This window comes from Myotis nattereri (assembly GCF_964212035.1).
Source record: "Myotis nattereri genome assembly, chromosome: 10".
NCBI classification, from domain to species: domain Eukaryota; kingdom Metazoa; phylum Chordata; class Mammalia; order Chiroptera; family Vespertilionidae; genus Myotis; species Myotis nattereri.
Window position 1 is genome coordinate 34,207,196 of NC_138085.1, and position 25,330 is coordinate 34,232,525.

The 25,330-nt window shown below is 42.5% G+C and overlaps 1 protein-coding gene across 3 annotated transcripts in view; it reads right to left on the bottom strand.

Moving 5' to 3' along the window:
- CTNNA2 (catenin alpha 2) overlaps window positions 1-25,330 on the bottom strand; it is a 1,107,789-nt gene that overhangs the window by 258,037 nt on the left and 824,422 nt on the right. For all 3 annotated transcript variants that reach the window (XM_081101401.1, XM_081101400.1, XM_081101399.1), the window contains one exon: window positions 9-89. In XM_081101401.1, the coding sequence (XP_080957527.1) occupies window positions 9-89 (81 nt within the window). The remainder of the gene's footprint in view (window positions 1-8; window positions 90-25,330) is intronic.

Genomic DNA, 25,330 nt, shown 5'->3' on the forward strand with positions numbered 1-25,330 from the left:
AACAGTACCTGTCTCCTGAGATCTCTTGTTTTCTTGGTCATCTTATCAATTGCAATGTTTAGAGGATCTCCTTTCTCCTTCCTCCCAGTCTATTAAGAAAAGAGAAATAATTTCTGATTTAGAAAATTCAATATTAGTGACAATAAGGATTGAAAAATTTCAGAAACACACTTGAGTTGCGGAATCTGAATGGTTTTATAATAATTTTCAATATACAGATAATACATTTGGTCTCTCAACTTTGTTTACTCTGAAATATGAATAAAAATCAATACATCTCCAGGATAGTTACACATATGTTAATATTCACCTCCATGCAAATCTACGTTTTCTTCCCTTCTCCAGATGCTTAGTGATTAAGTAAGTATGACAAGGATGTTTTGTTTTTGCCTTAAAATACCAATATTTTGTGCTTCCCTATTATGTAAGCACACTTCTTCTGAATAGAAGATAAGGTTGAGATGTTAAAAACTAAAGTGGAAAAAAATATTTACAGTAACTGAGTAGAGTTCAGAATGTCATACCAATGTATCATAGGCCACACTGTAACTTCTGGAACAAAATCAAAAGAGATGATTTACTAGAAAATAAAGCATTTCTAATCTCTGCTCTATCATGCAGTGGAAAGCTAACCACCATAACAAGCCCACAGCTTGAGGTCAGGAGGAAATTTCCCTTATGACTTTAATTATATTTTTATTTACTTCAGAGAGGAAGGGAGAGGGAGAGGGACATAGAAACCTCAATGATGAGAGAGAATCATTGATTGGCTTCCTCCTGCACACCCCACACTGGGGATTGACCCATGTGCCCTGATTGGGAATCAAACCATGACCTCCTGGTTCATCGGTCGACTCTCAACCACTGAGCCATGCTGTCTGGGCTCCCTTATGACTTTAACAGGCAGAGGCAAATTTAGTAAATTATTCACTTGGAAGTTTTGAAGTTTCACTAACTACTTTCTTTTTTCTTTTCTTTTCTTCCTTTCTTTTTGGTGGCCATAGTAAAACCATTAAAAACCAAACAAAATAACCTCCATTATCTTTTTAAAAAATCACAACAACAAATCCCCAGGAAGAAAAAGTTCCAGGTAACTTTATGAATGGCATTATCTTCCCTTTAAGAGAAAAGTATGTGCAAAAGCTTTGTGAAACTTATTAAATGATCTGAACTTCAGTCAAACACCCTGCGGATTTATTCATGCACGGTCCTGGTGGCAGTTTCCCTCACCCTGTGCCACATGCGGTCTATAAAATCATGAGGGTCTCCGCAGAAACTTGTGTAGATGATGAAATGGGATCCCAGGTCACAAATTGTGACTAACGGGATACCGTGTTTGGTGGCTTCACAGAACCTACCACTCAACGGGTTGTTAAATGTTCTCTTCCTGCAACAAAATCCTGGGCACATACCACTGACACATACCCAGCAGATCTACATATAGCTCCTTTTAAAGCAGTCCGTCTTTGCTGCAAGGTTTCATTAAGCAGCTTTTCAGAACAAATGTCTAATGTGTAACCATATAGAGTTTTCATTGAAAAGCCAAAATGTGTGTGTATGTTTTTAGTTTTATTGATTTTTATATAGAGAGGAAGGGAGAAGGAGAGGGAGAAAGAAACATCACCAATCAGCTGCCTCCAACACGTCCCCCACTGGAAATTGAGCCTGCAGCCTGGGCATGTGCCCTGACCAGGAATGGAACTGTGACCTCCTGGTTCCTGGGTCGATGCTCAACCAACTGAGCCACACCCAGCCATCAGGCTACCACACTGGAAAGCCTGACCGGTGTGGCTCAGTTGTTTCATGGCGTTTCCCTCTCTCACCCTCTCCCTTGCTCTACCTCTAAACATCAATAAAGCCAAATGAAAAAAAACAAAGCAGGGTGGATAAACAAAATAGTTAGTGAGTAAATATCCTGGGCTCCCTTCATTCTGCTGGTGGCAGAGATCATTATGGCCATTTTACAAATGAGACGATGAAGATGAGAGCAGGGTGAGAGGGGAGAGGTACTCACCTCAGGTATAAAATGTAAGGAGCCACCAGAGAACCCAGTAATAAAGCTAAATAACATTTCAATGCAATATTTGAGAACATTTAAATTATGCAAAAATTCCATGTTGAACAAATATCAAATGTATAAATAAAGACAGAATCTGACAGGGTTAGGACTAGATTGAGGCAAATAAAGTGAATCATAGAAGTACAGGTCTGATCTCATTCTTAAATGTCAAATTAAAAAAAAAAATGGAGGACGTATTCATATTTTAAAAAAATGTTTACCTAACATTCATTTTTAATCGGGTGTCCTGTATTTTTATGTGCTAAATCATGCAACCTTATCCACAGGGGTAATAGTGATGTTTAATATTCTAACTGGGGCTCTGGCCGGTGTAGCTAAGTGATTAGAGCATCGGGGGTCTCAGGTTCAATTCCTGATCAAAGGCACATACCTAGGTTGCAGGTTCACTCCCCATGTGTGTGGGAGGCATGATATGTCCCTCTCACATCTCTCTCTCTCTCTCTCTCTCTCTCTCTCTCTCTCTCTCTCTTCTCTCTTTCTCCCCCCACCCTTTCCATTCTCTGAAAAGCAATGAAAAACCATATCCTCAAGTGAGGATTAACAACAACAAAAAGATTGTAACTGGGGTTGTTACAGGCACAGGTGGGAAGGCTACGTTGCCTGATGCTGTGAATAGAGGGCCAACATGGAATTCTGTATCCCATTTGGCATCAATCACCTGCAACTGTAAAGCGTATGCCCCTGAGATGTGAGGCACCACGTTGACCCCCGTGGAGGCCACAGAAAAAGTGAGGACCAGGGTCTTCACACTCAGGGGGCTCCTAACCCAGGTGAGTGAACCAGAACGTGAGACCAACAACACTGAGGACTGTGCAAAGGTGAACCTCCGAAGGGCTAAATGAGTTGCTCAGAAAGGGGAGATGCTGCATTTGGGAAGTCAAGTTAATCTCACAGAGAGGCGGGGAAATTTAGTTAGAGTTTAAATCCTGGGTAAGATTTAAATAGGAAAGAGAAACCCTGGCGGGTAGCTCAGTTGGTTAGTGTCCTCCAGAAACACTAAGGTTTAGGGTCTGATGTCCTGTCAGGGCACATATGATAGAATCAACCAATAAATGCGTAAATGAAACAACAAATCAATGTTTCTCTCTCTCCCTTCCTCTCTCTCTCTAAAATCAATGAAATAATAATAATAATAATAATAATAATAATAATAATAGGAAAGAGGGAGGCTATGGTAGCAAAAGAAAGGCATCAAGAAATAAGAAAGGCGGGTTCTAGGAGAATGGTGAGTGGCATGGGCAGCCTTTCTCCGTGATGCTAAGGAATCAGTTTGACTAGCTGTTGAGACAAACTACTTTTGTAAGAACTTCTTTATAGTGTCAGTACTGCCAACTATACTTTGATCTGTCAGCTCAGAGGATCTCTGGTGACATTAGCATCCCATGTCACTGTATTGTCAGGATTCTGTTGGTGTCATATTTGCAATCCTGTTTTCTCTAGCTCCCAAGTCTTTGGCTGAAGGCAATTTTTTAAATAAATGCAGATAACTTGGGTGCAATATTTTTTTCTCACTGTTTAGAGAGGCTAGGAAAATGGTAGAGCAAAGATTCGAACTTAGGAAGTGTGGGCCACTATTGAAATTGTGAATTCACTGGCTCTTTGTCAGCTCTAATTTCTTTAAATAAAATAACGTATATGTGCACAAATGATGGTAGAATTTCCCCAATGCTCAGATTTACACAGCCAATGGGGTCCAGCAAGCCACCATGCTATACTTTCCTGTGCTCTGTTACATCACATGTGGAAATACTTTTAAATTATCAGCTTAAACTGGACAGAAAGCCAATGACAGAGAGAGAGAGAGAGAGAGAGAGAGAGAGAGAGAGAGAGAGAGAGAGATTCCCCCTAGTGTCAGCCTCCATTATTAGGCTCTGTGATCTTGGACTAACAATATGGCCATTTTTTATGCCTGAGTTTTCTCCTAAGTACTGTGGATAATGTAATATATGCCCTGCCTTCCTCACCAGGCTAGCAGGACCATCAATCATGTTGTCAATGTGCTGGAAACAACAAAAGGCATTAACAATATTCAGGGCAATTAGGAAAGTATTTCTGCAGTGGGGAAAAATGAAACAATTGATTTGGAAACGACTTAGAAACTATTTTTGGATCACCTGGACTTCTGCTTTCTCCACGCAGGCAAACAATGGATGAAAATCTTGCCAAAAACTAGAATTTTAAAAGAAAATGTCATTTCTCTTCAAGGCAGACATGTTGGGGGCAGTTTGTTTTCAATAGACAACTAAATAGACAGATACTTCTAAGAGTTTAAATAAGGACAGAAACTCGGGGTGAATGTCTTGTACGTGGGTTGTGGGATCCAGTTGTTAAGTAACTGAGGATCTGATTATCTTGAGCAAATGCTAGTTCCCAGGGAACCAAAAAGAAGCCTCACCCAGCTCTCCCTCCCTGGCCCTCCAAGATCTGCAAACTCAAAGTGGTTTAGCAAACTGACCTAAGTCTTCACTGTGACTTGGTCACCTAACAATAAAACAAGAGTTGGTTTTCCATCAGTCTTCCACCTACTCCCCGCCTTTGCTGAACAGAAGGGAATAAAACCAGCGGTCACCACTCTGCCAGGAAAGACCCAGGAGAGCTGGCGACTTCTCTAGACTCCAGACTTATCGGCAGTGGGAAGGAGGGGCCAGGATGAGATATGAAAAGGGGAAATGTGGGGGCCTGAGAAACCATCAGGGACACGCAACCACACTTCCCTCACTGCAGGGGCGCTCTCTGGGCACTGCCGGAGCTCTGGGAATTGGCAGGCAGTCGGGGTTTCTCGTCTCTAAAACGTGGATCAATGCCTGCTTTGGGATGATTGTGAACATTAAAAGAGCTAAGACCTGTCACCTGTAGCACAGTACCTAACTCTGGGAGAGGTAACTCCATGTTAGTTTGCTCTCCTTCCCCTCCCCTTCATTCCACTCGAAGGTCCAGAAAGGTGAAGTCGTTGATTCCGACCGCCTCGCTAATGAGTGTCTGACCAGGGTCTCCAGACTCTTCCCAGTCCAGAGCTATTCCCATTCCACGTCTGAACCATCCTTCACCTCTAAAATTCTAGGGTTTTGTGATTTAATTGTGCCATGAATTTATTTTCAAAGGCTATAAAAAAAAAAAAAAGCGCCAAGCCCGTGTGGTTCAATGGTTAAGCATTCACCTGTGAATGGGGAGATCATGGTTCAATTCCTATTTAGGGCACATGCTCCATCCCCAGTAGGAGGTGTGAGGAGGCAGCCCATCAATGATTCGCTCCCAACATTGATGTTTCTATATATCTCTCCTTCTCCCTTCCTCTCTGAAATCAATTAAAAATATAAATAATAATAATAATAAAAAAATAAATAAAAACAACCTCAGTTTGAGGTATATCCCCTTTGTCATGTTCTGTCCACAGACGTTGTGGCCTTTCTCGGACCTGCTCCCCACTTGCCTTCTATATCTTTTCCTGCAGAGAATGAGTCTGCAATAGAGAATGCCATTTAATAAATATAGTTATATTAAAAAAAAAAAAGGAGAAGAAGATAGGCAAGAGCGAGAGCGCTCTCTCACACTGCTTCAGGCGGCTTCCTAGTTGCCATCTGCTGTGTTGGGGAGGGGTGTGTTTATTAAAGTGTATCTGTTTTAGCCTTTGAGCGCTATTGTACAAAACACACTTCGGGTAGATCCACAGCGTGTGCTCATGAGAGAGAATGAATTTCCTGATCTGGAGTTTTACAGGGGATCCTTCATTCTCCCATCCTCTGGCTCTACATTCAAGTCCAATCGTCAGAGTAATCAGATGCTATCCAGTAAACTTTCATAGTTTCAGTTTAATCCTATACAATAGGATTGAGGCCATGAATAGAAATATTAATTTTCACAATTAGTCTTCAGGAAAAACACTCTATTTTAGTTTACTACCTTTTTGTTTGTTTGTTTATGGTTCAACACTTTTTTATAATACTACCCTGTGCCTCTTTTTTTGTTGTTTTTTAATTAAATATTTACTAGTAATGTTGAAAATATTACATATGTCGCCTTTTCCCCCCTTTGACCCCTTCTAGCTAGCCACGCCTCCACCCCAGGCCTTCACCACCCTGTTGTCTGTGTCCATAGGTTATGGGTTATGCATAAATGCATACAAGTTCTTTGGTTGATCTCTTCCCGCCCACCCACCCTTCCTGCCTTCCCTCTGAGATTCCGCAGTCCCTTTGCCTCTTTGTGAAATAAAAGCCCCCCTGCTTTGGATAAGGAGCTTCCTTTTCCTTATTTTTCTATATATTTTTTACTATACTAACATCCATCACCCCTTCTGAAATACTGAAGATGAAGGCTAAATATTGCACAATTGACACCAACTCCCTAATTTATAGAACAAAAGAGTAAGGAATACTAAACTTTAAATTTCTGAAATTGACTGAGTATTTCTTCAAAGGTCATTCCCCATCTTAGCTCCTCGCCACCCTAACCCCATAGTTCATTACAAGTGGTCATTCCCAGAGGCCCTGGGGATATAGACCTAGCATCTCAGTGCTTCCAGCAGATGCGAGGTGTCATGTTAGTTCCAGGGCACGATAACAACATATGGGAAAGGGCTGTAAGAAGGCAGATGTCTGCCGGGACCGGTTTGGCTCAGTGGATAGAGCGTCGGCCTGCGGACTGAGGGGTCCCAGGTTCGATTCCGGTCAAGGGCATGTACCTTGGTTGCGGGCACATCCCCAGTGGGGAGTGTGCAGGAGGCAGCTGATCGATGTTTCTCTCTCATCAATGTTTCTAACTCTCTCTCTCTCTCTCTCGCCTTTCCTCTCTGTAAAAAATCAATAAAATATATTTAAAAAAAAAAAGAAGAAGAAGAAGTCAGATGTCTATCACTCTTCTTCTTTCCCCTCCAAGGTACCTGCAAACTTGACTGAATGTATGAGAAATCTCCAAAATATTGCATAGCTGGAACTAATATATTGAAGCTGTAGAAAGCTAATCAAATGCCCAGTCTTCAAACTGTTGTCATTTAAAAGAGTGGTCAAAATCATCAGAACAGAAACCCTAGCTGGTTTGGCTCAGTGGAGAGAGCATTGGCCTATGGATGAAGGGTCCTGGGTTCGATTCCAGTCATGTCAAGGACACATGCCCAGGTTGCGGGCTCAGTCCCCCAGCAGGGGGCGTGTAGGAGGCAGCTGATCAATGATTCTCTCATTGATGTTTCTAACTTTCCCTCTCCCTTCCTCTCTGAAATCAATAATAATATATATTTTAAAAAAGAATCAGAATGGCAGAAAGTAATAATGTTCTATGCATTCTCTCGCTAACACATTTTCCTGTCAAACCATTGTTTAGACAACAGAAAGAAGGAGGAAAAAATCATCTATTGATCCAGCAGTCACCCTTTCACATTTGGAGGGTTGCCCAACTACTCCCAAACCCTGCATATAGAAAGCCTAGTCTTATTATATATAGCACCACTGTTTATAGAACCTTGAACATTTCATAATACCTTTCTATTATGTGTAAATCACAGTCTGAGAATGTGGACCTTCCTAAATATTTCCTTTCCACTAGCTGTGAACATTTCTCTTGGAAAAGATATTGGCAATATCTCTTTAGAATGGATGAAGTTTAGCAGTGGCCACAAATCAAATCCATGACCAGGATACCTGGACCACATCCCAACCCAGCTTCCCTGGACCCTGGGATGAGGGGAAAATGTAGAAAGGGAACAAATGATGACAAAGTGTCAGGGCAAAATGTATCCTGACACTTCTCTGCCAAAACTCGTCAATGCTGAAGGAAAGAATCATCAAAATATAGGAAAGAATACACAGGAAGAGGTTATTGGTGACAGTCCCAGACCCTACCTATCAGCATAGCGATGTCAGTACACACATTGGGCCAGGAGCAAAGAAGGACTGGCTCAGGGACTTCAGCTATGTCACTATTTGTTTTCCTTTCCCCAGAAATCTGTGTTCTTTTAAGTAAATCCTCCAATTTTTCCTTCGGACTCAACCAATGGTTTCTGGTTAAGTGATAAACTTACGATAATATCCAAACCAATGAGATTTGGCTATAGGTTTGTAGGTGAGATTATTAGAGAGGAGGCATAATTCCCCCCCCACTGGTATTGATAAACTGGCAGTAGATAAACGTTGAGATACTTATGGAGAGTCTAAAAATATATGCCACAAAAAGAAAAGCATAGGCAAGAGAGAGAGAGAGAGAGGAAGATAGAGAGAGAGAGAGAGAGAGAGAGAGAGAGAGAGAGAGAGAAGTTAGGGAAGAAAAGAAGAGAAGTCAGCTTTTGGAGTCAAATCAATTTGGTGCATATTTCCATTACATACTAACTTGTAAGATAAAGTTCCATGAGGGTACAGTCTTTGTTTGTTTATCTTTAGAGACTGGAGCTGAGCTGGGCACATGATAGACATTCAATAAATTTTATTTAATCAATGAGTGAAACACATTGGCTCCTGAATCCAGTTGAACTTAAAGCCACAAGTATCCATCAGTGGATTTTCTAGTGTCTTGAGTTAATAAGTTGCCTATGTTTGTTCATGTTGGATTGCTGTCACTTATGACCAAAAGGCCTGACTAAATCAGAGACCTTAAAATATCTGACTAACATACTCGGAAGGCAGCCTGGTAGAGTGAGAAAATCCCAGCAAGGTCCCCATGGACACAGCCCGCACACTCTCTGAGATCTCAGGCCTTTGTCTCACCCACAGGGTTTCCCCAGAACGAACTATTTATTGCCCGGGCTCTAAATCCTAATCATATTTCTCCCCTACATCCTGTTGGCCACTAGCCTTGAAAACATGTTCATCAAATGGTCCCTAGAAGGTATTCTATGTATGGATGGAAGGATGGATGGTCCTCATAGGCACCTGGGTATAGGAAGTGGGTATGAAAGAAATTAATAATTTGGAAAATATGTGATCCTAAAAATAAACTTCATCCACTTCACAATTTGCTGATCCAAGCCATAGGAAGTGGTTGGCACCTGTGTAGTACTATAATTCTTGCTCCTTGATTTATTTTATCAACACAGGTGTAGTCCTCAGTGATTATCTGTCAGGCAGCCTTTCGTAGACGAGAGTTTTTATCAAAGTCCCGCTCTCCCAGCTCCCAACCTTGGGTGATTGCTGAAAGCCAGGGTTAATTAACCACACTTTCCTTCAAAGCCTGTGGAAGACCATGAACCGAGCAAACTGTGAAAAAGAAAGTCACTTTATCTTTACAGTTGAGATTAAAGTAGGCAAGGTGAAGTGCAAATTTCCATTGATTTTCTACACACACACGAACACATAGTAGTATATACCCATACTAAATAAATGATTTAAATTTCAATGAATTTTTAACTTCTCCATTTTCAAGTACATATTCCCCAAACCACTGCGTTACATTTAAAGCTATCAGCACCTAGAGCATCCCTAGAGTCTGGCATTTTTCACCATCTCAGAAAGAGGTCAGTAACTGGGTCCGTGTTTCTGTGTTGCTGAGAGTTAACAGAAATCAGAAAACTCTCAGGCAGAGGGTTGCCTTAGTTTATGGAAAGACTGTCTGTGTGGGGATCCCAAGTCTTGGCCTTCCCCCCTTATGTCAGGGGCCTGCCCTCCTAGTTCCCAATGACCCCCCCTCCTCTGAGCTTTTAAAGGTATCGATATAATTTATTTGGCGTTTTATAAGCAATCCCCACTCGACTAACAATAATATCATGCAAATCTCTCGCATTGCTAACTGGATTTCAGATGTCACACTGTAAAGCTAAAATACAAATATGTAAGATGCATCATTACGACCCTGTACTGTTGAGAAATTTATCATGACTCTATGTCCCTCCTTCCCTATTAGAAGTATAGGAGCCTAAGGAAAGTGTGTTTGTCAGTTTGAGCTGTCTTAACAAAATACCATAGACTGAGTGGCTGAAACAACAGATATTTATTTTCTCACAATTCTGGAGGCTGGAAGCCCAAGATCAAGGTCCAGCAGGTTGGGGTTGAGGTGAGAGCTCTCTCCCTGACTCAGAGACAGCTGCTTTTGCTCCATGTCCTCACATAGTGGAGAGAGACCAAGCAAGCTCTTTGGTGTTTCTTCATCTAAGGGCACGGAGCCTATCATGAAGTCCCCATTCTAATAGCTCATTTAAATCTATTTATCTCACAAAGGCCCCCCTCCCCAAATGCCATCGCATGGGAAAGGGAATGTAAGGATTCAATATATAAATTCTGGAGGGACATATCAGTCCACAGCAGACAGGAAGTTGTCAGCCAACTATATATTTTCTTTTATTTTTTTAAAGGGAATTTCAGAGAGGAAAAAGAGGAAGAGAGAGATAGAAAAATCGATGATGAGAGAGAATCATTGATCAGCTGCCTCCTGCACAGCCCCTACTGGGGAAATGAGCCTGAACCCTGGCTTGTGCCTTGACCAGGAATCGAACAGTGACCTCCTGGTTCATAGGTTGACACTCAACCACTGAGCCACACCAGCCAGGCTTTTTTTTTTTTTTTGTAAAGGATTATAAATAGATTAGGTCATCTGGAAAACCAGATGGGCTGAGCCCCAAAATAGCACAAGTCCAACTATATGTTTTTTTTAAAATTGAAGTTTCTTGCAATGAATTGTTACTAAGCAAACTAGAACTATGTATAGGTATGTTGTGCATAAAAGTATGTATTGTATATGAATGAATGGTGCAATTTGTATTCTGGCTGTTTGCCAGATGTCATGATATGGGTCTTTGTGGGTCGGCTACTTGTACAGAAGTGGAGTTGAAGGGTCACTGTATCATTGCCAGTGGTAGAGTAATATTGTTGCCTACCTTCTCTCTACCTTATTCCCATCCTTCCCTGTTCAAAAGCTCTCCTAAGCCAGAAGAAGATGTAAATCAAAGCTTCTGATTGCCTGTAGAGCAAGCGTGTCAAACTCGTGGCCAATGGGCCGCATGGCATGTGGCTCACGGACAGTGAGTTTGACATGCTTGCTGTAGAGGATTAAAATGTACACACACTTGGGAGAAGAAACATAAAATTAGTAAATGACTTTATCAAATCCTTCTCCCAAAATAGTGAGAGGTGGGAGTAGATAAGCCTGAGGACTCTAGACATTAAAAGGGAATGAGTTTAGTGAAATGGAACTTTTAAGAGATGGGCAGAACCCTGTCTGGGGCAAAGAGGCAGGACAGCCTGGTCAGTGTGGCTCAGTGGTTGAGCTTCTATCTATGAACCAGGTCACATGCCCAAGCTTCAGGCTTGATCCCCAGTGTAGGGCGTGCAGGAGGCAGCCGATCAATGATTCTTTCTCATCATTGATGTTTCTATCTCTCTCCATTCCTATCGGAAACCATTAAAAATAAATTTAAAACAAAGGAAAAAAGAGGCAAGCCATCCTGGGAATACCTAGGGCCCTTCTGGTCACCACCCATAGAGCAAAGGAAAATGAAGATGTTTCTGGGTGACAATGGGAGGAGGAACTAGAGAGTTTAGGAGTACCAGGCACTTCCTGCATGCTGGGGGACCCCTACAAAGAATTCCTTGTATTTTTCAGAGCCAAGGCTTTTCTTCCTGCCCACATCAGCTGGATCCCTCTTGATCTTTGCCACGCCTCTGCGGACCACCTCCCCCTGCCTTCCCAGCATCCCCACCGCCAACCTGCACGTTGGAACCTTCTCCCTCCTCTCCTGCTCCCCTCTAAAGGCCAGCCCTGTCTGAAGAGCAACCACACAGGTCCTGGTCCCGCTCAGTCCCATCACTGGGAGGAAACGAAGAGAAAATGATCTTTTGTTTTTAATGAGCTGGACAGTCAAAATAACAAAAGCAATGTTTTAACTATCTGCGAACTAGCAAGTCCCAATCTAGAGTTGCTGATTTCACTCTCAGCACCTTTGTGTTGTCTTTTATTTTCCAGGATGGAGCTTCCCAGGAGGCCACCGCCACTTGACCAGGAGGAGGCTGGCCCTGCTTGGGTTCAGGTGAGTGGGGGCCCCACCCCCTCAAGGCCTTTCATACTGAGAACAAAGACCACCATCTTTGGGGAATTGGCTCACACTAGGCTCCAGTGAAAACTTTATGAGGCAAATAGCATTTTTGCAGCACGGCAGTTAAAAACTACACTAAGTAGAGAGCAGGCCGAAACCCTGGAGCACATGTCTCACATCGTCCCAAACAGTCCTCACTATGTGGCTCCCAGAAACACCATCTGTTGTGTTCATTTGTAAAGAATTACAAGGTTCTTAAAATTACACTTTGCTCTCTGTAGCGTACACTGTGTCTATGAAGGGGGGAGAGTTGAGAATGTGCATCACGTCCAGCCAGACACAGAAATATTTTTCCTGCCTATGCTGGGCTGCTCCTGCAAGTTTGCTAGGTCTCCGTGGAATTTTTAAAAGTGCACCGTTGCCGGGCTGGTGTGGTTCAGTGGTTGAGTATTGACCTAGGAACCAGGAGGTCACGGTTCCCCAGTCAAGGCACATGCCTGGGTTGCTGGCTCGATCCCCAGTGTGGGGCATGCAGGAGGCAGCCGATCAATGATTCTCTCTCATCATTGATTGTTCTCTCTCTCTCTCTCTCTCCCTTTGCCTTCCTCTCTGAAATCAATAAAAATATATATCTAAAAATAAACAATAAAATAAAAATGGCACCATATTCTCTGCAGACCACCTGCAGGAAACAAATTCCCAATAAAATGCACAGATTATAATCCTAGCATTTTATATATCTTCAAGTTGGGTGCACATCTCCCACTTCACTGGATCCTCGTGATGATGCAAGTCCTCAGCTATAAGTCAAAGCGGGTGAACAGCCAACATTGGGAGAATGTTTTAGGTGCGACTTAATTCTCCACTGCAGGCTCTTCCGAGCCCTTGGGTGTGTTGGGTGTATAGCTGGGAATGTTTCTCAATTGTTCATCCCTGTCTACTCACAAAGCCAGAAAGCAGCATCTTGTTCTCAAAGACACATCTCTGTGGTGACAGGATGCCAATGTCAACTTTTAGGTGAATTGAATGCCTAGCAGGTTGCTGGTTAAATGGTGATAAATGGTGTCTGGACATGAGGAGGGAGATAGGAGAGTCTGAGGTTTAGTAATCCTGAACTAGAACCTGTCAATGTGAGATAGTTGTTACATGTGCAGCTTCAGAGATTCCATTCAGTGGCTCTGGAGTAGGCTGGAAACGCATATATATATATATTGTCCTAGCTGCTTTGGCTCAGTGGATAGAACTTAGGCTTTGGCCTGCAGACTGAAGGGTCCCGGGTTCGATTCTGGTCAAAGGCACATGCCTGGGTTGTGGACTTGACCCCCAGTAGGGGCCATGCAGGAGGCAGCCAATCAGTGATTCTCTCTTATCATTGATGTTTCTATCTCTCCCTCTCCTTTCCTTTCTGAAATCAATAAAAATATATTTTTTAAAAATTATTGAATTTATTGGGGTGATACTGGTTAATAAAATTATATAGGTTTCAGGTATACAATTCTTTTATTTAAAATCTTTATTGTTGAAAGTATTACAGATGTTCCCTTCTTCCCTCATTGACCCCTTGTAGCCCACACCCAGGGGTACAGTTCTATAATACATCATCTATAGATTGTATTGTGTGCTCACCACCCCAAGTCAAGTCTCCTTCCATCACCATTCTTCTCCCCTTTACCCTCTTCGGCCTCCTTCACCCTCCTTTCCCTCTGATAATCACCATACTTATTATGGTGATTAAAAATCTTCATTTTTTTAAAAAAAATATATTTTATAGATTTTTTACAGAGAGGAAGGGAGAGGGATAGAGAGTTAGAAACATCGATGAGAGAGAAACATCGATCAGCTGCCTCCTGCACACCCCCTACTGGGGATATGCCCGCAACCAAGGTACATGCCCTTGACCGGAATCGAACCTGGGACCCTTCAGTCCGCAGGCCGATGCTCTATCCACTGAGCCAAACCGGTCAGGGCAATCTTCATTTTTTTTAATAATCACTTTCTCAATTATAGTCAAGTTATGAAAATACAGGGGCAGTTCAGTGGGTCCCAACCTGACTAATCATTTGATTCATCAGCGTCTTTCCAACTATAGCCCAAGGATCTGCATTTTTAGATTTTCATTAAATTCGATTATTAGCCTGGTTTGAGAACAATGCATTTTGCAAGAAGTTCCTGGTAGTAAGCCTAAAATAGGATCAAACATCCACCATTCCGGCAGTTCTGCTTAATTCCGATGAATTAGTCACTCTGTCTCAAAAACAAAGTTTCTGAACCAAACCACTTAATTAGAAGAGAAAAGCTGCACTGCCTCAGAACGCAAAGCAACACCGGACAGGCACAGCCGCCACCTCGCTTCACAGAAAGTCCCCGCACACAGAAAAAGAAGGCTACCCTCGTTTCCCAGGCTTCTCGCCTCTCGCTGCCACATCAATATAAAGACATCAAAAAAAGGTCAGCTAGATGTGACGGACACAGAAAGAAAGTAGATTCTTGTTCTTCCTAAACCATAGAGAACGTAAGGCCTTTTGATCGAATTAAGATTTGGCAAGATCACACAAACACACACATACACACACACACATACAGAACAAGGATCCTGATCAGGCAGAATTTCAGAGCTGCCGGTAAACTCTGCTGATCTCCCAATATTTTCGGAAAATTTACTCCCAAAGTCCCCTGCCTATTGTCCCAACCTCTCTGCTCCCTTGTAATTAAGTTCCAGGCCTCAGAGAAGAGTTTCTGAGCTCCACATAACAATCTTCTTGATGCCTTCCACTCCCTCTCCTGAAACATCTCTACAGCCCAGATCAAGCCCCGCCTCTTCCTGACCCCGAGTCCACACAGAATTCTCCCTTCTCTCACCACAATAGCAAGCAGCATCGTCTTCTGTGTCGGGCCACAGCATCACCCGACCCAAGCTTCTTCATAGCCTTCTTTGGGCAGGCTGGCACCAGTCTCATCCCACAGCCCTCAGAGCAAGGCATGTGGCTGCCCTTAGCTGCCCCCTGACTTCCATGCTCTGATGAAAAAGGCAGGCGTAGAACTAAAGGTTGTTGCCTGAATTTTCTCTGTTCACTTAGAGTAAATTGAACTGAATGAACCAATGTTGATTCCATTTTTCTAATCAATCTATGAAAAACTGGATTTTTAAAACTGACTGTAAAAAACACAAAACAACAACAACAACAAAATGATTGGCACAGGTTGGCAGGAACCCCCAAATTGTTTAGTGATGCATCTGTCAAATGCATATATAACACAGTTGAGTTACATAAAAATGTTTGTACTCGTGTTTTGCATTTGAATGGATGGGTATATGCTTCTGCGTGTGTGTGTGTGTGTGTGTGTGTGTGTGTATTGCAAATATAAATACCATTATATTTTAACTGGGTGGGTGCTCTCTGCACTAGCAGAAGGTAAGCTTTATGGGAGAAGACTGCATCTCCCTGTATCAGCTACAATGCCCCCGAAAGGAGCTTCCTTTGTACAGAATAAAGCCTTGTGGTTAGCGATGGGATAACTGTCATTCCCAGAGGACAGTGGGAGTCAAAGAATGTAACTGCCAAGCTTCTTGGGATGAGTGGACCATAGAGCACTGAGGGCGATGAATCCCCAAATCTAAGTCCTTCCAGAATCCAGTACTGACCTGTTTATGTGCATCCATAACTGTTGATTTGGCCACATGCAGCCAAGGAAATGCACAGTGCTAGCTCCCAGGGGCGCCTTAGTCTCCCAAGGACTTGTGACACTAAGACTTAAGGAGGGAGAGAGGATTGCTTTGATAAAGAAATCTGTGTTACACGCACTCTTATGTGAAATGAAAATGCAAATGGAATCAATAGCCCACAACCCACCCCCATCTTTCTTTATGCCCTCTCCCAAGTTTTCCCTTCCTTCAAAGAATTTATGACGTCATCCACACGAACAGTATTAAGTTAATCTTGACTTGATATCTTCTAGCTGTGTAACACTTGCCAATTCACCTAAACTCACTAAGTCGCAGTCCTCATGTATAAAATAGTGAAAATAATGTCTAACTCAAGATTGTGGTGAGATAATGTGTGCCATATGTCTATCTACGAGTCTAGCATGCAAATGGTATCCAATAAACAGAATTCTTACCCTTATTTTCTTTTTTTGTTAATCCTCACCTGAGGATATTTTTTTCCCATTGCTTTTCAGAGAGAGAGTGCAAGGGGAGAGGGGGAGGAGAGGGAGGGAAAGAGAGAGAAAGAAGGAAACATCATGGATGTGAGACACCTTGATTGGTTGCCTCCCCAATGTGCCCCAACAGGGGACAGGGAGTGACCCCAAACCTCTTGGGTGTGTGGGCCAATGCTCTAACTACTGAGCAACATCAGCCAGGGCTTACCCTGATTTTCTTTCTCTCTTGACAGTAAACTTTTTCAGGAGAGGCACAGTGCCCAGCATCTGAACCATGAATGATGTAAGATGGGGTGATTGAATGTCTAGGGAGAATATATTATTTTATAGGCTGGATCTGGGTTTTCCAAGACTTGCCATTTGAAAATCTTTTAATATCTGAGTGGCATTTAGCATTCATGAAATTTTCATCAGTTTAAAGTCCATTTATGACACAATTCAAATGTAAGGCAAATCAAAAAGAAAAACCAGACATGGACTCTGAAACTGCACCAATGAAGTGGCGAAGAATTCAAACTCTGACCACTGCGAGGTTTCTTATGCAAGTGAGGAACAGGAGCAAATGCTGGGGATGCCTTCCTCCTTCTCAGCCCCATGCAGGGGTCTGAAATCAGTAGTGAATGCACTTCTCTGATGATTCTAACCAAACTGAGCACCTATAATAACTGCCAGGAAGAGGGGGAACCCCCCAAGCAGCACGAGTGGGTTCTATTTCAGTCTCCCCTCTTTGGCATGTCAAGGAAGGAATGGACCTGCTGAATGGGCAAGCCAGATACAGCCGGCCCGTGTGTCTACCTGATACTAACAGGGGAGCTGGTGAAGGAGCTGCTCAAGGCTACACACACCTCCGTACCTGGGGGCCTCCAGAGACACACCTCTTTCCTAAGTATGCCTTCCATGAACAGACAAAGTCTAGAAATCAGCATTAGTGAATTCTTTTTAATTCATGTATAATGACTTTAGAAGGTTCCTGTTAAAATACTAATACAATTAAGAAAGACCTTATGTAGGTAATTTGCTTAGTGGTTTTTCATCTGTCTCTCCCATTAGACTGTAAACTTCATGGGATTAGTCATTGGTGTGTGGTTCACTAAATCCAGTACCTGGCAAGTAGGTTCTCAGTGAAGCTGTGAGACAAAATTGTTGTCATTTGGGGAAATAGAAAGTTGATCTCTAAACAGAACAGAAAAGTAGGAGAGGAAACCTCCATGTAGGGATTGGGTGTGTACTTGAGACTCAGCAACAGAAACCCACATGCAACTACAGGGAGTGACAAAATCGATGAGAGGCTAGGTCAAGGCTAAACTTTTGGTCCTGATTCATTTACTCCACCCATTAATATTGAGAGTCACATGAGGACCATCGTGCTAGGTGCTAGGGACACAGGAAACAGTCACAGGGATAAGAGGACTTATAATCTGATAGATAGAGCACCTGAATTAATCTGGAAAAGAATCATATTACTTTAAACCTTCGAACACATATACTTATGGGAATAGGGGCTTCAGTTTTTCTTAAGTTTCCTTTTCAAGGCCTGTGCCAAGCAATTGATGAAGTGACTCAGCTGTGAATCCAGCAAGCAAAATGGATAAGCAGGGTCAGACCAACCCACCAGGAGTCAAAACATCATCCTATGGCCTGATGACTAAGGACAATAGCTGACATCTGCTGCAGACCGCCAGGGCGGCACATGGCTGCATTCCATTCCCAGCCCATTCCCCTGCCCCCTGCATCTTGCTGGAAGACAGGATTTGAATGCCTGTAAGCACCCTGTCTTCCTGGTTGGTTGGCCTTCTCAATAAATGCCTTATGTAATTCAACCCTGCCTTCGTTATCAATGGTCACTACCTGCATAGAGTTATAGGCTAAAGCATGGCTTCCTACCCTAAGCCATATCAACTATTGATATGTTGGACCAAATGATTCTTTGTTTGGAGGGCTGCTCTATGCATTCTGGGACATTCAGCAGCATCCCTGGCCTCTCCCAACTAGATGCCAGTAGCATCCCTTCCCTCAGTCCTGACACCCAGAAATATCTCTAAGACATTGCTAAATGTACCCTGGGGACAGGGGCAAAGTTGCCTCCACTTGAGAACCATTTGCCTGATGAGTGAGAAAGATAATTTAAAAAGCAATTATAATGCAATAAGATAAGCGCTGTGACACAGATAAAATGCATGAGAACTAAGTGAACTTAGAGGTGGTGGTTAAAGCAAAACAAAACAAAAGACCCGCTCCCTCAACAAAGAGATAAAATTAAGGACACACAATAGCTACTTAATTGGTATCTACTATATTTTAAACACTAGACTTTGATTGCTTATTTAGTCCTTACAGAATCCCTATACATTAACTACTTCACAGGTGTGCATCAAGACAAATAAGCTTGTTCCATATTCAAACAGTGAGTTGTGGACAAAAGGGGCCACATGGTAACCAGACAAGTTCAGGGAAGGCCTGCATGGCGGTCTTGCAAACTTAGAGACCTAAAGTAACCACAAAGGTTGGTCTGAAATTCCACTTTAACTAAAAGCCGTTGTGGTGGGTAGTTGTATCCTAGGCCGGTATCTTCACTGACAAGGTCAACCTTTGCCTTAACTGAGCCTATCTGCCTTTTTTCATCGATGATAACATATCCTTGAAATGTCTGGGTAACTTGTAATTTCCCTTTTTCTGGAGCCCTTGGGGCACAACTTAATGTGCCTGGGCACCAGGACAGATACCACAAGTTCCTTCAGTGTTATTGGTATCATGTTAATTGTTGACTGTTAACTATCCTGCACCCACCTAAGTATGTTTCTATCATTTTACTTTTTATCCAATCCCAGAGGTTCACCACCACCACCACCCCGCCCCGGCGCCTCTCTAATCTATCACCAATGAATTTCACGTAACCCACTGACATCCCCTCCTTTGATTGCAATGTATAAAAATAGATGAAAAGCCACCATTCTCTGGAGCATTATCCCAATCCATTGAGATACTTCTTCCCGGCAATTGTTGACAGTTTGGCTCAAATAGACTCACAAATAACCTTTACAGGTTTGAGCATTTTTACATTAACAGAGGGATGGATCCAGGATCTAACCTGGGTTCTAAACTTAAGTCTGGCTAATTTAGGAATGAAAAAATTTTTAGAAAGAGAAACTTTTGCTACAGGAGGGCCAAAGCAGCTCACAGATTTAAAAACAAACAAACAAAACCTTGTCTAAATATGGGGCTTGCATAGGAGTTTGAGACACAGGAAATATGTCATTGAAAGAATTTCAATTGGAAATTGGCTTAAAGCAATGAGCAGAGGTTCTACTGGAAAGGTCTGAGGTCCCATAGCATAGTCCAGTATTCATGAGTCCATGGGTTGGCCTGGTCTCCAGAGTTCCCGAACACCTACCTGTTGAGTGTGTTTCCTTCCACGACTCGCGTGGAGTACAATAAACAGTTTCCCACACCTACCCGCCAACTAATTGCCATCCACAGAACCAATCCTCACATCTGTATGATTTTGCTTCATAGGTGGCATGAAAATACCTTCCAATTTGCTTCCATTGTCACAGCATAATTAATCAAAATGCCTCTCTTCACTCCTAAAAGTGCCCCAATTTGGATGACACGTTTTATGATCACCTTATTATTCGTCTAATTAAGTTTTGAGCTGAAGAATTATTAGGCCAGCTATTTTATTTCATCAGAATTGCTGTGTGAGAACCCAACCCATTACTTGATTGATATCTTTAATAAAACATATATTACTTCGTTCACCTTCCTAAAATCTTCTAATGCCAACCTAACATTTGCAAGAAGGTCCTGGTCAATTTAACCTCAATTTATCTCCTATTCCCCAACACAAACCCACCATGTGTTAGTCACTATTTCTCCACAGACTAAACCCTTGTGCCTCTGGACTCATTAGCAATGTCTATAATTTCCTCCAACATTTTATTCAATGACATTGACCACTGTGTTAGACCCTATAATTTTCTCTCCTTCACTCCTCACCTACCTCGTGGTGATCTTGTTAAAATGTCATCCCCTCTTTAAAGAAACCCTGGTTTCCTCAGACACTAGTTGCTCCTTCCTATGTGTGCTTGCACCATACTTTGTCCATCCATCTATTATGGTTTTTCTCATCCAATCATGGCAGGTTCATGTGTCTGTGCCGTGCACATTCCTAGAACATCATCGTTATCTTTGTTTCATTAGTGCCTTATTCTACCTGGTACTCAACTGGCATTTGATACACATTTGCTGATTAATGACCACTGATGACTGCTAAATCAGAACTGGCCACATTTGGGGTGATCACTAGCAATTAATATTTGCCTGTGAGTTTTGCTTTCTAACACACACAAGTAAGAGTCCGTGAAGTATAGTGAAAAGCCAGAATATCTGCATCTTATTTCCCATGTTGCTTCTTTGGCTTTCTCTGAGACCAGGCAAGTCACTGAACTATATTAGAGCCCAGCTTTCTTATCTGTAAAGCAAGTTGTTAGAACTAGATAATTTCTACATTATCATTTTTACCAGTTATAAGTCATCCTTGGTCATGGTAACATACCAGAGTCTTCTGACTGAGTTATCAATAGGTCAGCATTGACTTAACCATATTATAAATCTATTATTCTCAATATATTTACAAATAGTTTTTATCAATTACAAGATAATGCATATTTGTTAAAGACTTTGAATAATACTCATCTAAATAAAGTGACATATAAAAGACTCCCATTCCCTCAAAACACACAGCCCTTCCTGTAGGGAAACTATCATAATATTTTGCCACCTCGTCTACCTTCATTCCCCATTCTAGAGTTGAGATTATATGTTATCAGGGAAGTTGAGGTATCCCTTTTCCCACTGACTGCTGGGGGTGGAGTCCTTACAATATCTCAAGAAAAAGAATTTTCTGAGACTTGCAGAGGAGTATGAGTGATTTTTATTTGCATGGAATTACATCACAGGGTTTCCAAAGTCCCATTTCCCTTAGCCCAGTCCTGGAAGAAGTGTAGTTGGGGATTCAGTAGAGCTAAAAGTAGAGCCAGTGTCCAGTGTTTCAGTTCCATATTGCAGCCAGTTCAGCATCAGGCTAGTTGCCATCCATTAGTCCAAGGTGTGGGCCATGCGAGTGACTGCGGGGGAGCTAAGTGTGAGCCATGATCCAAGCACGCCAAGAACATTAGAGAAACCAAGAGCACAAGAGTACAAGAGCATAGTTCCTTTGTTCAGGGAACTAAATATTCTGAATTTCGCACCCTTGCAGTGGCCATGCCTATTCTGGCCAATGACTGTTCCCAGGTGTGACTGATAAAAAGCACCTCCGCTAGTCCCCCCAACTTTACTGGGCATGTGTCTATCTCCCCCCTGTCCAATCCTTTCCCCCAGCTATCTTCCAGAAACGGACTGGTGGCTCAGCTGTCCAAATGACGTGCTATAACATTTGGCCTTCCTTTTTCTCCTGTTATTAATAACTAGTTAATTTACAACTATATCTATATCTATATCTATATCTATATCTATATCTATATCTATATCTATATCTATCTATCTATATCTACCCCCCCCCACCCTAAATCAGGCAAACCTATCATCTAGTCACAAATTCAAACCAGACTGTTGAGTAGAATAAATGAAATTTGGAATATGCCACTAACTTTGCCGTTTGGTGATATAGAAGGAGAAGCTAACATCTCCAAAACTCTCTGTATCATGTGTCTTAAGAACAAATCCATGCCTAAAATAGACCATCAAACTAACCTATACTTTCAACAGTTTTTTGTTTAGGTTTACTAGTACTTTTTACACCCAAATTAGCCTGCTTTCTAAATCTAAAAAAAATGGTTAAAAAGTAGAATCTGGGTATAGTAAATTCTCCAATCGTAGGACATTTATGTGAAAATGTATAGAAAGGAGATTACGTGGTGGGGATTAGCATTCCAGTGTGAGACAACTCCTATTTTCTAAACTTTAGAATCTAAAGGCATCCTATTACGACTAATAATCTATAGATACATATAAAGAGGTAATATGCAAATTGTCCATTACAGTGTCACAGTATGACTGTGGGTGGGCGGGGCTGCACACGGCAAGGGGTGGGGTTGCGTATGCAACCAGTGCATGGAGCACCTCTAGGTCCACCTCCCGTGGGTGGTGTGGCTCCCAAGAGCACTGGGTACCTCCCGCCTATAGAAGCAGCGTGGCTCCCTCCCGGCTCCCGCAGGCGGCAGCTCGCTACCACCTCTCATGGCTTGCTCCCGCCTCCTGCAGAAGCCGCACAGCTCCCGTGGAAGAAGCGCAGCTCCCGGCGGGGCACTGTGGCTCCCACGGAAGTGGGCAGCCTACTGCACACAATATCATGCAATGGGCCACTCGTTTAAAATAATTGTAATTCAAATATGTACAACATTTCATAGTTTATGAAGTATTTTTCTATGCATTATTTCATTTTAATCCTCAGAAAAACCTGTGACTTTGGTAGTATTTATAATCTCTATTTGCAGATACAAAAGGTCCAAATGGTAAAGATCATGGAGACAGAATCTCGGCATTCAAGATTTAAATGCAAACATATTCCAAAACAGCCTACGGCACTGCTATGGCCCCTGCAGTTCAAACAAACTCTAAATTGATATTGTGTGATATCTGCTCACAGGAATATGGCTTTCTATGAATGTGTGAAGTCTTTAGAAATGAATTCTGCATGCATTTACTTGGTAAAGTGGATTTCCAAGTTATTGAAGCGGGTTACTAAGAAATTAGGAAAATACCTTGGCAGGTGGAATGGGGAAACTGAGACAGATGGCAAACCAGGCAGCTGAGCAATTTGCAGCCAGCTAATAAATCAGAGGTCTTATCTTCCCTAACCAAGAACACTTCGGAACAAACTGTTTACACATTCTTGACATTGCTGGAGCAGACCTGCCTTGGGCCTGGTCTCTTTCTGGTGACCTTCTTTGAAGGTGAAACTGACCAGAGAATAACACTGATCCCTCTATAGCAGTGGTTCTCAACCTGTGGGTCGCGACTGCTTTGGGGGTCGAACGACCCTTTCATAGGGGTCGCCTAAGACCATCGGAAAACACATATATAATTACATGCTGTCTACGGTAGCAAAATTACAGCTATGAAAATAATTTTATGGTTGGGGGTCACCACAACATGAGGAACTGTATTAAAGGGTCACAGCATTAGGAAGGTTGAGAACCACTGCTCTATAGGATGCATCAGAAAGCTGAGAAATATTCTGATTGAGACCTCCCCTACTATTCCCACCTTTAGAAACAGATTAAAAATCCTTAAGACAAAGCACCCAGTGTGCAAGCTCCCTTGAGCATGCCTGCACCCCACCTGCCCCACCCCGACCCCACCATACACATACTTCTTTCGTCAGGCTTGCTTTCTCCTACGCTCCACATGTTCCCGTGAGACTTGCAACCAGAGGAACAAAGGGCAGCCCAGCCGCAGTCCTGGGGGAACCCCCTGAACCTGTCTCCAAGAGCCCTCCTTTTGCCTCTGTAACTTGTTTCCTGAGTCCACACAGCCTTGTAAGGCTCACTTTTGCCTCTATGACTTCCTTTCTAAAGGGCCAAGGAGGCCTCACCTAGGCTCACTCCTGCTGCTGTGATCTTGCCTCTTCTACCTTAAGCCCTTCCTTTGTTTCACTGTCCCCATCTTTAACAAACATACTCTCAAAATCACTTGGAGTCTCGGACTCATGTCTTGAATTCTTTCCTGCATGAAGTCAAGAATCCACATATTGCAGGCCTTGCTGGGGCATACCCTGCCCCTCCCCCCCCCAAGCCCCCCTGGGAGTTAACCTGGAAAAACAGTCCTAAACTGCCTATCATCATGGAAAAATTAACGACTGTCCCAGAGGCACACCTCCCCCCCCCCCCCGCCCCAGCCCCCGTTGGAACCCCCAGCCCTCATTACCTGTAACCTGTAACCATTATTCCCATTCTCTTCCTTTTGCCTACTTCCCCATGTAATCTACCCAATATAAGCAGCTGGCTTATGCGGGGGGTAGAGAGGTAGAGCAGATTTTTTTGTGGATGGCCTGCTGCTCTCCCATGTTGCCAGCAATATTGGAAAAGAAAACACTCATATAAGAATCAATCAACCCTATCTCTGATTAATTGGCTCAACTAGGGACAGGCAGCCAGGACCCATTCATTGTCTGGTTTCACATCCCTGCAAAACCAGATAAAGTGATACTATGGCTGACATCAGGACCAGATGCTATGATCAACTACCCCCTACTCTCTCACTGACCAATCAGTAGATACCTTGACTCTGATCATGACCCTAATTCCCTTAATCACCATGATTAATGGTTTTTCCCCTACATAACCCATCCCCTAGACACCAATGGGGACCCAGGCCTTTAAGCATTAGCTACCTGTAACTACAGGCATGGTGCCATCTCCTTAATAAACCCTGAGTTTCTTGGCTGAAAATTCCTGTTCATGTTTCTTGGGCTTTAATGCACGCAGGAAAACAGACCCCTTCAGCCCAGTAACTCCAGGGAGCACAATAGAAGAGAGGCGACAATTTCCAGTATCTACTCAGTTGAATGATGAAGAAACTCACAGAGAATAATAGGCTATGATCCCTATTAGTTGAAAGAGCTGGTTAGTACTGAATATTTATCTCTTTTTAAAACACTGTATCATTACAACATCCTAAAACTTTTTACACACTATTCCCAAGTGAAATATAAAAGTGAAAAAGTTCAGTTACTCATAATGCTGGTTCTCACCAAGCATATAGCAATTTATAAACAGCTGAATGCTCAACCGATTTTTTCAATTTGCATCCAGATATTGGTCATAGTGTAGTTGCTGACAAAGAAAATCTAATAAAGTTTTTAAAATCTTACGATAATAAGTGCTACCATTAAATGTGTATCTGCTACAGTCCAAGTCACTTACATAATCTCCCACCTCCACAATAACCCTAAAACAAGGTGTTTTTAGCTCCTTTTAATTGATGTATAATGGAGGTCCAGAAGCCATAAGAAACCTGTCTACATTCATAAGACTAGTGTTAAAGAAAAACCCATAAACCCAAAACAGTATCACTCCTGCTAAAAGCCCATGATATCAAACCTAGATTTAATATCTAATCTAATTGCTGTTTCAGTCTTTCCC